At 19.2% G+C, this 13,556-nt stretch overlaps 3 protein-coding genes across 3 annotated transcripts; all 3 read right to left on the bottom strand.

Annotated features, from left to right (window-relative positions):
* Positions 1 to 538: 538 nt before the first annotated feature.
* On the bottom strand, positions 539 to 5,548 carry PADL01_0010600 (cytoadherence linked asexual protein 3.2, putative; the record flags this gene model as incomplete). The annotated part of the gene is made up of 9 exons (XM_028680352.1): positions 539 to 1,954; positions 2,097 to 2,863; positions 2,967 to 3,125; positions 3,256 to 3,441; positions 3,559 to 3,669; positions 3,763 to 3,825; positions 3,901 to 3,954; positions 4,036 to 4,599; positions 4,717 to 5,548. The coding sequence occupies 9 exons, from the start codon at positions 5,546 to 5,548 to the stop codon at positions 539 to 541; spliced, it is 4,152 nt and encodes a 1,383-aa protein (XP_028541130.1).
* Positions 5,549 to 7,644: 2,096 nt separating this feature from the next.
* On the bottom strand, positions 7,645 to 10,149 carry PADL01_0010700 (acyl-CoA synthetase, putative; the record flags this gene model as incomplete). Its single annotated transcript, XM_028680353.1, has 1 exon — positions 7,645 to 10,149. The coding sequence occupies one exon, from the start codon at positions 10,147 to 10,149 to the stop codon at positions 7,645 to 7,647; it is 2,505 nt and encodes an 834-aa protein (XP_028541131.1).
* A 1,568-nt stretch (positions 10,150 to 11,717) lies between these two features.
* On the bottom strand, positions 11,718 to 11,990 carry PADL01_0010800 (acyl-CoA binding protein; the record flags this gene model as incomplete). The annotated part of the gene is made up of 1 exon (XM_028680354.1): positions 11,718 to 11,990. The coding sequence occupies one exon, from the start codon at positions 11,988 to 11,990 to the stop codon at positions 11,718 to 11,720; it is 273 nt and encodes a 90-aa protein (XP_028541132.1).
* Positions 11,991 to 13,556: the final 1,566 nt, after the last annotated feature.

Below are 13,556 nucleotides of genomic sequence, written 5' to 3' on the forward strand. Positions count from 1 at the left end.
ATATAATATTTTTTACAAATACTTTAATAAAACAAACCTTTTATTCTTTTAAATAATTTTAAAGAATTGTCAGCTTTAAATATTTTTTAAATGACATAATTATAAAATTAAAAGTAAAAAAAGATATTTTACAAAAAAAAAAATAAAAAAAAATAAAATAAACTGAACCAATAATATACAAATTTTAAGAAAAAAAATGGTTTTTCTTTTATTTGAATTCATTTCATATTTTTCATTTGTTAAATATAATAACTAAAAATTAATTATCTATATAAAAACTTAAAAAAAAACATACTAACAAAACAGAAAGTAGAATTTCTAAAAATTAAATTATAAATATTAAAAAAAGAACAAATACAAATCAAATAAGGAAAAGGAAAAAATAATATATAATATATATATATATATATATATATATAATACTAACAAAAAATCATATATATAATAAAAATTAAATAATAATTATAATAAATTAAAAAATAATGTTTTATGAACAAATTATCAGTATTATTTCCTGTTTCATTTACATATATTTTTTTTAATTCAATCTTGTAATCATCAATTCACTGTCGGGTACATCTAAATCTTTCTCATCGTCATCACGTACATCTACATCTTCGTTTATTAATGTTCCTTTGGATAATTTATCAAAGTCAATATATGTTGAACTTTTATCTTCTACGTTTTCTATATTTTTAATTTCTGATAATAAATTTTTGTCTCCTACTTCATGTGAATCTTCATAAACAGGACATGAAGTACATCTATCATTTAAAAACTTTTCATTTTTACCACAATCATCAAAAAATGCATAATCATCTACATATGTTGTCATTTTATTTTTAAGAATATTTTCCATATCATATCTTCTTAAATTATTCTTAACGTCTTCATTATTATCGTACAAATATTTCACGATATTGTTCTTAGGACTAAGTCTAGAAGAAATTACTTCTCCAAGATAACCTTCTTTCTTCATAGCTATATATGCTTCATGTCCATATTTTATCAGAGTATCACTTGTAAATTCTTTAAGTTTAGTTCTGGCATAGTTTATAAAATATTTATTAAACACACCATAATATCTATCCAAGAAACGGAAATTACTTGTAATATAAAAGTTCACGTTTTCGAAATAAGCATATAATTGCGATAGTGCAAAAAATAAAAACGCATACATAAATCCATTAGTAAGCTCTACGAAAAAATTTCTAGTAATTCCATGAACTCCTGGTTTACGTTCGTAAGTACCTTCTGAAATGTGTTGTGTTTGTTCTTTTATTGCACTTCCAAAACCTCCAGGAAAGAACTTTCCGGAATCAAGATATAAGTTAGTAAAAAAATAAAAAAAGAAATATGTGGGGTGAGTAGGCAACCAACCAACGAAAAATTCATACGGTTTATCTTTCACACCTGGAGTAAATTCAGTTATTCTCTTATAAAGAAAAAAAGTCGTAATTGGTAAAAATTTTCTACCAATAAACTGACCAACTTTTTTAGCCGAGTAAAAATTTGCACTAGCTACTGCTTGATATTCACATAAAAGGCTCAAGTTCTTATAATTCAACATTTCATACATTTTTGAGGCTAACATAAAATAATTAGAGTATACGAATGTTTTACCATATTTTAATTGTGTTATTGGTTTTTTAGCATATGGTGGTAATAGACTGTTTGTCATACTATCCATGATACTTCCGTTATACACATATGCAAATGTAAGAAATGCGGACGTACTTGTTGCTACCTGGATATTTTCACTTAATCCATATGCTTTGTCCAAATGATCTACTTCATTACTTAGCATTGTTGAAAATAACATCTGAAAAGCAGAAAACATCGTTTTTGAATAATATCTTGATGCCATAGAATTATGTATTTCAATTTCTCTTTCTTCGGTGTTTAATTTAGAATAATTATTTGCAACATTCATGAAAAAAACGTTATTCATACTCTATAAAAACATAAATATATATATATATATATATATTATAACTTATAATACTTCATTCATAATATATCCTCTTTATAATAAAAAAAAAAAAAAAAAAAAATTAATATTCAAAATTATATTATTTTTTTTTTTTTTAACTTACTATTTTATCATCTCTTCTTTGCGTTCTGTAGCCATCTTCAATTTTTCTAAATAACAAATAAACTGTTTGTAAGAATGAAACATCAGTAAATATATCTGTATTAAAATTATAAATTGAAAATAATTCATCAACAACCTCTTTCAGAAGCTCCGTATTTATTTTAAATCCATATATTATACCATATTTATAAAAGTTTACAGAATTTCCCATAACACTATGAAGGGTGTGATAAACCCTATCCCATGTTTTTTTAACAGTTGGTGTTGCTGTAAGGTATTTCCTTAAATTAATTATATCAGCAAAAAATAAAATATCATCAGAATTTTTTTTGTATAATTCAAACGAATCTCTCATCAACATTAACTTATTATTTATATTATAAATATTATTATATTTATATAAATCTTTAACATGTCTTTGTTCAAAATACATATTATATGCACATTCTATTAAAGTTTTCAAAACTTTATTCCATTGATTCATTTTGGGTGGTTCAAATTTTTGTGACACCACTTTATTATGTAGATCTTTCCTCACATATGGATTATTGTAATTTGAAAAATAAAAACCTGCAGGAGAACTATCCATCCATTCTTTAAATTTATGTTCAAGAACTAACGATAAAGGATATGATCGAGGTAATCCAAGAGGAGGTTCATTCAGTTGATGAAAAAAATCTAATTGTAAAAATGAATTCACATGAACTAAAAACTTGATTGATTTCTTCATCTTTTCTAAGGTGCCACTCTTCAGAGATTTCTCTAATACTGTAAAGTAAAATGGATATTATAAAAAATGTTATTAATAAAAATAAATTTTAAAAATATATCATATAACTCAATACAAATATATATGCATAATATATATTACCATCTACTAAGTTGTTTGGAATGTGCTTTCTAACATATATTGTATAATATTTTTTTATAGGAGAAGGGAACCAATAATTTGTAGTAACAGTTCTATGGAATGAATCTTCATCTTTTATATTCAAATACATGGCTTCAGCAACATTTTTGTTTGCAATTTCTGAGAGGAAAAAAAAAAAAAAAAAAAGAAAAAAGAAAAAGTAATTCCAAATATTTGTAATATTTAATATATCAATAAAAATTAAGTAACATTAATACATATACATATATTTATATATATTTTTTATTACCTTCAAAACTTGTAAGTCTAAATAAAAATAAGAATGTATACCAGTTTACATCATGACATAAGAAATTGCTATAATCCTGATAAATATCTAAAGTCTTTACTAAAGATGACACTTTTTGTAAATTAAGAGCTTTAGTTAAATACAAATAAAATTTTTGTAACATGGATGGAACCTTATCAAATTTCACTAATAGAAAATAGAAAAATTATATAATATATATAATACAATGAATCATACATATATTTATATATATATGTTTTTATTTTTTGTATATTTTTACAAGGCTTTATTTTTTTATATTACAATTTGAATATAAGAAGGCTCCTTTACATAAGTCACATTTAGTAACATCATTCAAGAAATTGCTATCTAGTAATTTTACCTTTGTCTCTTCTGCATGACATTTCTCAATACCTAAAATTATGAAAAAAAATATTAAGTACATAATAAATGAGTTAAATAAATACACATACATATATTAAATATATTTGTAATATTAATTTTTACATTGTAAAAGATTTTCAAATAAAACTGTAAATTCCTTTTCTTCAGTAAATGAACTTTCAACAACTAAAAAGAAAATATAATAAGAAAATTATTTATATGATGTGTTTTATTTGGATTTTGTAATTTTTTCTTTATTACTGTTATAATATCCTGGTAAATAAAGTGATGTGACATACGCTCTTGTATCATAATCTAATAAAAAAAATTAATAATAATAATATATATATATGACATTGTACAAATACGCACACATATATATTTTTTTTTTATTACTTAAAAGTCCAGTTAAATTTAATAAATGAACATATAATGTTTTTTTTGTTCCATAGGAACTGTAACGTTTCATGAAATAATAATAATTTAAATATAAATTATATGCACTCATTTCACGATTAGGTTCTTCAGGAAAAGTATTTTCTTCGTTTGCTTCTTTTTTAAATTGATTTGTATGATAAATAATACATTCTTTAGGATCATTACACATGAATGAAAAGAAATAATCTTTTATATATTTATGTTCCATCATGCCATGTAAATCAAAATCAGTATCTTGAGTTGTTTTAATTATTTCTAATTGATATTTATTAAAATAATGTATTAAATATTCCAATATATTACATTCCATAGACGTATTAGATCTGTCTACTTTTAAGTAAGTTTTTCTACGTTTTTTCTCTGAGTAATATACAGAGTCATGGTCACACATCATATCAAGAACTTTAAATCGATCAGACATGGAGAACTCTAAAATTTTTTGCCAACTGAAAAATTTTGTAGATTTTGCTTCAAAATAATTTTTATAATTTTTAAGAGCCAATTTTAATACTGTAAAGTGTCCTAAGGCTGTAAAAATTAAAAATATATATATATAATAAAAATTATATATATATATATATATATATATATATGTTTGTATCTATGTATATTCTTTTTCCTATTTATCTTCTAAAATACCTATAAGATGAGGACCAAGTTGACTAATTAAACCTAAACCATATTGATTTGATAAACTATCTAATTCTTCCATAAATTTTATATCACTATCAGTTGTAAAGAAGAAATCTTTTGTACTCATTACTTCCATTTTATCATCTGCTAGTATTATGTACTCACCTTTATTCTCTATATATTCTGTTTCTTTAATATCTTTCACATGAGTTAGTAAATTTGTGAAAAATTGTTCATGATCCTCTATTGGACTTTTTGTGTCTGTTTTGGATGGTTTATGAATAAATACATTATTTAATTCATCAAGTGCATATTTTAAATCATTTTTTTCCTTAAAGGAATTTAATGGTATCAGCATAAGTTTTATCGTTTTCAATGTTCTCACAATAAGTAATTTTCTTTTAATCGAATCTGATATATCTGAATTATAAGCTTCTATCAATTGTTGTCTTAAAATTTTTTCATATTTTGTTATATTATAAAAATCACATCCTAATGTAGGAATGAAATACCTTTTATCATCTGCGTCAGATATTGATTTCTTCTTAAATTTTGTTATATCCAAATAAGTTTCTGTTTCAGGGTTTACTAAGGGAAACTTTAATTTATCCTTTTCTAAGGATTCTAATATGAGCTTTTCTAATGTAGTTAAGTTTTTTTGTAATTCATCATTTCCAATCATAGATTTTAGTTGATCAATATTGTCATTGTTGGCATTGTTCAATAAAATTAAATTTTCATCTAAGTTTTCATTATTGTTTATAGAACATTCTATCTTTTCATTTAAGCATAGAAATAAAATTAAAATACATATTGCTGTCTTAAAAAATGATACCATTTTGTATTACGCATATATATTTAGATTTATATATTTTAATATTTTTTAACAATAATACGTACATAGATTTTTCTACTTATACTTTAGTAATAAATAAAAAAAAAAAAATAAAAAAAAAAATAATAATATTCAAAATCACGTGAAATCATAAGATATATATATATATTTAATTGTTGTACTTTTTTTTTTTTTTTTTTTTTTTTTTTTTTTTGTCCCCTCTTACGTTGTACTACATTATCTGTACGTTTTTAAAAATTTTTAAAGGAAAAATATTACTTATAAAAAAAATTATAATAATCAAATAAACATTTAACACATTTTACACATTTTTAGATCAATTTATAATATGTATTTTCTTTTTCTTTTTTTTTTTTTTTTTATTTTTATGCATATTTCTGCATAATTCGTTAATATATATATGTATGAATATATTATTTTAAAAAAAAGGAGAAAAAAGAGAAAAGAAATCTTAATAATTATAATTAAAAATGAATCGTTTCGTTTTTTTGCTTTTTAATCTCGGGGCAATAAAAATTAATAAATATAAGACAATATTTTATGCAAAAGTTAATTTTATTATATAAGAAAAAAATTATATATAGCATTGTAATATATATATATATATTATATATAATATATATATTAATTATAACATTTGTTTTATTATAACAAATATATATATTAAAAATAAAAGATATTCTATTTTAAATAGAATATATACGTTTTATTCATAATATGTTTACTAAAATGTTTTGTATAAAAATTCTAAGTAAACATATATTATTGAATAAATTTATTTTATTATTATGTATACATATTTATTGTTTTTGTAATAATTATTAATTATTTTATTATATATATTAAAGATGAAAATTATATGGTATTCTAATTTTTATAAAATTTTTTATCATGTGCATTGAAATATTTAAATAATCCTTAATATATAACAAATGTCATATTATTTATAATTAGTTATAACTAATAATGGGTTATTTAATAAATATAAATACACGTGTATTATATATGTAAAAAAATTGACATCTTATATATACTTTTCATATTAAAAAATATAATGGATATTATATATCATTATGCGTTATTCTAAAATGCAATTGATATATATATATATATATATATATATATATATATATATGCACTTAATTATTGATAAAATAAAATTAATAAATATATAATAACAAAATTTATTTAATATAATAATGTAAAATATTATTCGTATAATTAAATTTTATTACGTATACTAAATTTTATATTCCTATTTTATTTTATTATATAATCCGTTTAAATTATTAATACAAAATGGTTTTTTTATTATTAAATTTTACTCGTCTATTAAAGGAAGATAAAAATAATATTATTATTTAATAAATTTTTAATTTAATTAAATTTTATTCATATTTTACTTAATTTTTAAATTATAATATAACATTATATATTTCTTTTTAATTTCAATTATTTTTATATTATCTGTCTTTTTTTTTTTTTTTTTTTTAATATTACAATAAATATATAAATGATATAACTAGATATTAAAGCCAAATTGATAATTGTATGGATTAATATTATATTATAATATTCCTTAATATATAATTATTAATTTATTATTATTATTATTTTTTTTTTTAAAGTTCTATTAAAATTTTCATGTTATGTTATAACTTATATTATTATATGTTTTTTATTAATTTTAATATACATAAATATATTTTGTTGAAAAAGATATATAAATATGTTTGTAATATGTATATCAGTATGCGTGTGTATAAATATAATATAATATATATATATATATATATATATATATATATATATATTTGCATTCTATTAATATTTATTTACATAATAATAATACACATTTATATTATTATTATTTCAATTTACATATATGAATTATTATATTTTCTATATTACATAAATACATACACATGTATAACTCCTTTTTTGAGTCACTAAAATAAATTAATTATACATAAATATATATATTTAGCATAATGCATGTAACATTTATAGACGTACAATAGTATTTTAATTTTTTTTTTTATTAATATTAAAAAAATTTCAATCTAATCAAAAATTATTCATTTATTCCTTTCTAATTCATTTACCTTATGATCGTTTAATGTCGTAGATTTCAATGGATCTTCTATAATTTCATTTAGAAATTTCTTATTTTTTATATTTTCTTCTAATTTTTTCTCTGAAGATTCATCCTTATCATTTCTTTGTTTCTTCATTTCTACATTTTTGTCTCCATTTATTAATATTCCGTTACAACATGTACTACTTGCTTTCAATTTGTTTTCATATATTTTCTTAACTTTATCAATGAAAAAAGCATAATCTTTAAAGATACGGAATCTTTTAACCTTCAAGGTAGGTGTAAGATAATTATATGTATCCCAAACTTTGGAAGTTAAATATATATGATTAATAATATTGTGTCTATTCATATTTGTTTCTTTATAAACGTCCATCATTTTCCCTTTAACATATTCAACAAAAATATTATTATTTATATTATCATCAGTTAATTTTTCTAAATAATTTTTTTCATCAACTCCAGTAGTTTCTAGCATATTATTATTTTTCAAAGATTTAAAAAATAAACTTTTATCCATAGAAATAATGGCTAAAGGTCCATCCATAGTATCATCTCCATAGGCAACACAATAATTTATAAATGATATTTGTGAATATAAATTATTCAACTTATCAGTTTCTATGTATTCCCCATGTGATAATTTTACTAATCCTTTGGATCTATCTAAAAATTTTAAAGACCCATTTGGATTAATCTGTACAATATCTCCTGTTTTAAAATAACCATCATCAGTAAAAGCATTCTCTGTTAGTTCCTTTTCTAAAAAGTATCCACAAAATACTGAATCACTTTTAACTAATAATTCTCCTTTAGGTAGTCTATCAGTAGCTTTGTAAATTTCCCATGTTTTCACTTTATATTTTGTTGTAGGAGCTATAGGTCCCCCTACACTATCATTGTCAAAATCGTTGTGGTTTTGTACAAAAATAGCTCCATTAGTTTCGGTTAAACCATAAACTTGATATGTATTAACATTTAATAATATACTTAATTCACGTGCAATTTGAGCTGATAACTTCCCACCTCCATTTATTATAACTTCCAAATTAGGATTTATTTTCTCTTTAATTTTACAAGAGACGCCAACAAGCTTATCAAGAAAATTACTAGAAGATACATTATATTTAGATGATTTACCTAATGATAAAACACCCTTCACCATACATCTTTTCAAAAATGGTAAATTATTTATTTCACTCATAATATTTGTATACATTCTTGAAAAAATTTTGGGTACACCTGCTATTATATTTCCTTTTGTGTTGTAAATATCCTCAGAAAAATAATTCATATCCTTGCTCCATATATCTATCCTAATGCCTTTCATAAAAGAAAGGTAAACAAGAATCCTTTCATACACATGAGAAATAGGTAAATAGGATAAATGCGCTTTGGGAGAATAATTTACAAGTATACTATCATTACAAAGGGGTATTAGTGTACTGAAAAAATTTCTATTACTTAACATTACCCCTTTTGGTTTTCCAGAAGTTCCAGATGTATAAACAATTGATGTAATAAAATCTGGATCATCATTTTTAATACTGATATCCGTTATGCTTTTTTTTATCATATCATCAAATAATATAATATTCATACTATTATAATGATATTTTCTTTTTAAGGCATTAATTTTGTCAATTTTCTCTTTATAATATGGCAAAGAAATGATTTCATCATATTTTTCATTAAATGATTCATTATTATTTTTTTTATTTTTTTTTTTATTTTTTTTTTTATTATTTTTTTTATTTTTATTTTTTTTATTTTTTCTTTTATTATTATTATTTTGATTACTAGTAAATATATTTTTTTCCTCATCTTCCAAATTTAGATATTCACTTGTAATTAATGAATCTAATATTATAACCTTTTTCAAATAAGGTAAATCTTTCTTACGCTCCAAAATTCCTTCAACCAAATCTAAATCTAAACATAGCCATTGTAATTTGGTTTCATTTAATATATCTACAATTACATCAATACTAAATTTGGAATGCAATACTAATGTGGTAACTCCACTAATCATAGATGCGAAATCAGAAATTAGCCAATTAATAGAATTACTACCATACAAACCTAACAACTTAAACTTACCTTTATTTTGTATTTCCCTATACGATTGTGTTTCAATGCCTTTTCCTTGATAATAACATAAAGTATGACTAAAGGATAATACTTTTTTAAAAAAATCTGAATATGTAATAGAAGCTGTTGGTTTACCACGAGAATGTTCTACTAGTGCAACTTCATTATAATCCATCCCATATTTCGAAAATATTATTTTTATAATATGTTTATAAATATATAAAGAAGCCTTTTTCTTATGATCTTTTATACCATATACACTTGATTCATCTTTATTTACTGGATTCTCACATATTTCTGCATATCCTTTAGGTACACCACTAATTTGGGTGAAAAATGGTAATGAATAAACTAAATTAATAAATACACTACACATGATGAATAAAATACGCATTTTATTTTTACAGCAATAATATGATAAGTAATAAAATATATAAAAATAAATAAATAAATAAATAAATATATATATATATATATAATATATATAATAACATATGTTTGCTTACATATATTAATTATTTTTATATCATATCAAAGGAATACAACAATTTATATTATATTAATATATATATTTATTTATTTATTATATTTATTAATACGTCTTTCAAGAAATATTATTTATTTTTAATTGAAACCTTACATATATATATATATATATATATATATATATATATATATATATATATATTTAAAAAAATAAATAAATAATTCAAATGATGTAATTATTTCTTATACTTCAGGAACATATATATCAACGCTTTATTATTTTTTTTGATATTATTTATTTATATTAATAAATACAACATCTAAATAATGTGTTTGTTATTTATATATAATCATATAATACATATAATGTAGAGAAAAAATTTTATAAATAATATTATATACCTTATGAAAGCATACATAATTATTACAAACATATTATTTTTTATAAAAACAGTATGAATCGCAGATTATTCAAATATATTTAAATAATTTCAAATGTATTGAACAAAAGTTTACAATATTTGTATATATTAATTATATAATGTATTTAAAAATTTTCATTATTTCATTTCTTTTTTTTTTTTTTTTTTTTTTAATTATATATTTTTATGCATTTACTTTTTTTTATTTTGGTAATAATAATATTAATAATAATAATAAAGTATTTACTTTTTTTAATTATTAAAAGGAAATTGTTATATTATTTATATATTCAATTTTATATGGTGTACTTATATTTATAATAAATTTGGGAACCACGCGGTTCTCAAAATATAAACGCTATATTATAATATATATATATATATATATATATTTTAAATAAAAAATAAATATAATTTATAAATATATAAATAAATATATATATATAATTTATATTGTGTCTATCAAAAATATTCACATTTTTGTTAAAATTTAAAAAATATCCTTAATTTCCCTTTTTTTTTTTTTTGTAATAAATTTAAAATATAATATTTATTTTTATTTTTATTTTTTCTTAGCGTCCTCCTTTTATTATTTTGGTACAACAATTTTAATATTTTTTCGGTCCTTATTGCATTTAATATATGCAAAAAGTATTAATAATCAATACCTTTAAAATATTTATATAAAGTTTTATTTTCTTTTTCAATAAATATTTTTCCTTTTAATATTTAAAAAATTATTATATCATACAACATTATATGGGCTATATTAATATATATATATTTTTATTTTTACTTGATAAATATTTAAATATATGTTATTATTAAAATTTCCAATTTTTATTTATATAAAAAGGACTAAAAATATTTATCTACATATAATACTGGTTATAATAAAAGAAAAAAAAAATAAAATAAGATAAATATCTTTTCATTAAAATATTAAAATTTTTATATATCAAATTATTCATAAAGTTTTCCACAAATAAAATAAAAAATATTTATGTCTTTGTTCATTTTAATATATATATATATATATATTAAAATGAACAAATTATTCCCCATCTTGCCAATATGGAAATATTTCACTAACAATATCAACATATCTCTTTTTTGCATCTTCTTTATTTAAATTTTCCACAGATTTCCAAGCTTCATATTTTTTTCTATCAACAAATTTATGCATACTTGGTTCCTTTATATTACAATTGCCTATGGTGCTCTGCTTATAATATTTATATAAATCTAACTTTAGTTCATTAGGCAAATTTATAGTTTTAGGTAATCCGTTGATAAAGGAAACACATTCTTCGAATACTTGTGACATTTTGTATTATATATTTTCTTTCAAATTTATTATCTAAAATTATAAGAAAATAACAAAATATATATATATATATGTATATATTATAAATACAATTCATATAAATATTATAACAATTTTCACAATGAATAAATACATACAAATTTACCTTTATATTAATATTTGTATACCTTTTATTTTACAATTAAAAAAAAAAAGAAAATTAAAATAAAACAGAAAAAATATACCTATATATAATTTATATAAAAGAATAATAAAGTTTTCTATTTCTTTATACCTTTGAAAAGCAATATTATGTCATTCAGTTGTTATTTTGAAACATAAAAATATTTTAAAATTGCAACCATTAAATAAAATTATATTAATTATAAAAAAGTAAAAAAAATATATCATAATTTTTTTTTTTTTTTTTTTTTTTTAAGTACATTTTTTATATTATAATAAATTCCTTAAAAATTATTGCTATAATAATAATAAATGTGAGAAAATATTAACACTTTAAAAGAAAATAAAAATAAATATCCATTTTCTTTTTTTCTATATAATACATAAAGTATTGCATGCATACTTTTGATACTTTTTTAATATTACATATATATATATAATATATGATTCATTTCTTTAATAAATATATTTACATTTTAAGAAAAGTATCCATATAACCAATAACATTGTGACAATATTTTTGAAATTCTTACATTTGCTACCAAAAAATAATTTTTTTATATTATATATAAAGAAATAATTACTATAAAAAAAATATATATATCCAAAATAGTAATTATACTACCTACTTTAATATTATTCATGTCAACATTAATAGTAATATAATCTTCTAATTTTTTTTTTTTTTTTTTTTGGTACATAAATTGCCACCAATTCGAAAATATAATAAACTCTTATATATAATATATTATTTTACCCACTTCTGTTTATTTAATATTCATAAAATAGTACACATGAAAATAATTTTACAATATTTTTTATCAGAACATTTATTTTTAAGAAAAATAATAAAAATAGCTATATAATATATAAATATATATATATATATATATATATAAATGTGTACATTTATAGATATTTTTTTTTTAATTTTTTTCAGTCATAATTTAATGAAGGAAAATCAGTACTTTTTTTTTTATTAATACATACATATTTATATTTATTTATTTAATTAATTATTTATTTTAATTTATTATTAACTCTACAGATACGAAACTTACAATTTTTAAAAGAATTGATCTAAATTAATGGACTTTAAAATGTTTTTTTTTTTTTTTTTTTTTTTAAATATATTTTTTATAAGATACTCATTATAGCTATTAAAATATACTTCAATTTTAAATATATTAAAAATATATATATATATATATACTTTATATTTATTTGTTCATAATTTATTTTGTTCCATACTTATTATTCTTAGAGAAACAACTTTAAAAAAAGAACTTTTCAATAAAAATATATATATATATATATATATATATATATATATATATATATATATATATATTTTACATATCTTTTCTTAATTGTATATACTTATTTAAAACATTACCAATTGTA

This window comes from Plasmodium sp. gorilla clade G2 (genome assembly GCF_900097015.1).
Source record: "Plasmodium sp. gorilla clade G2 genome assembly, contig: PADLG01_00_11, whole genome shotgun sequence".
NCBI classification, from domain to species: domain Eukaryota; phylum Apicomplexa; class Aconoidasida; order Haemosporida; family Plasmodiidae; genus Plasmodium; species Plasmodium adleri (nom. inval.).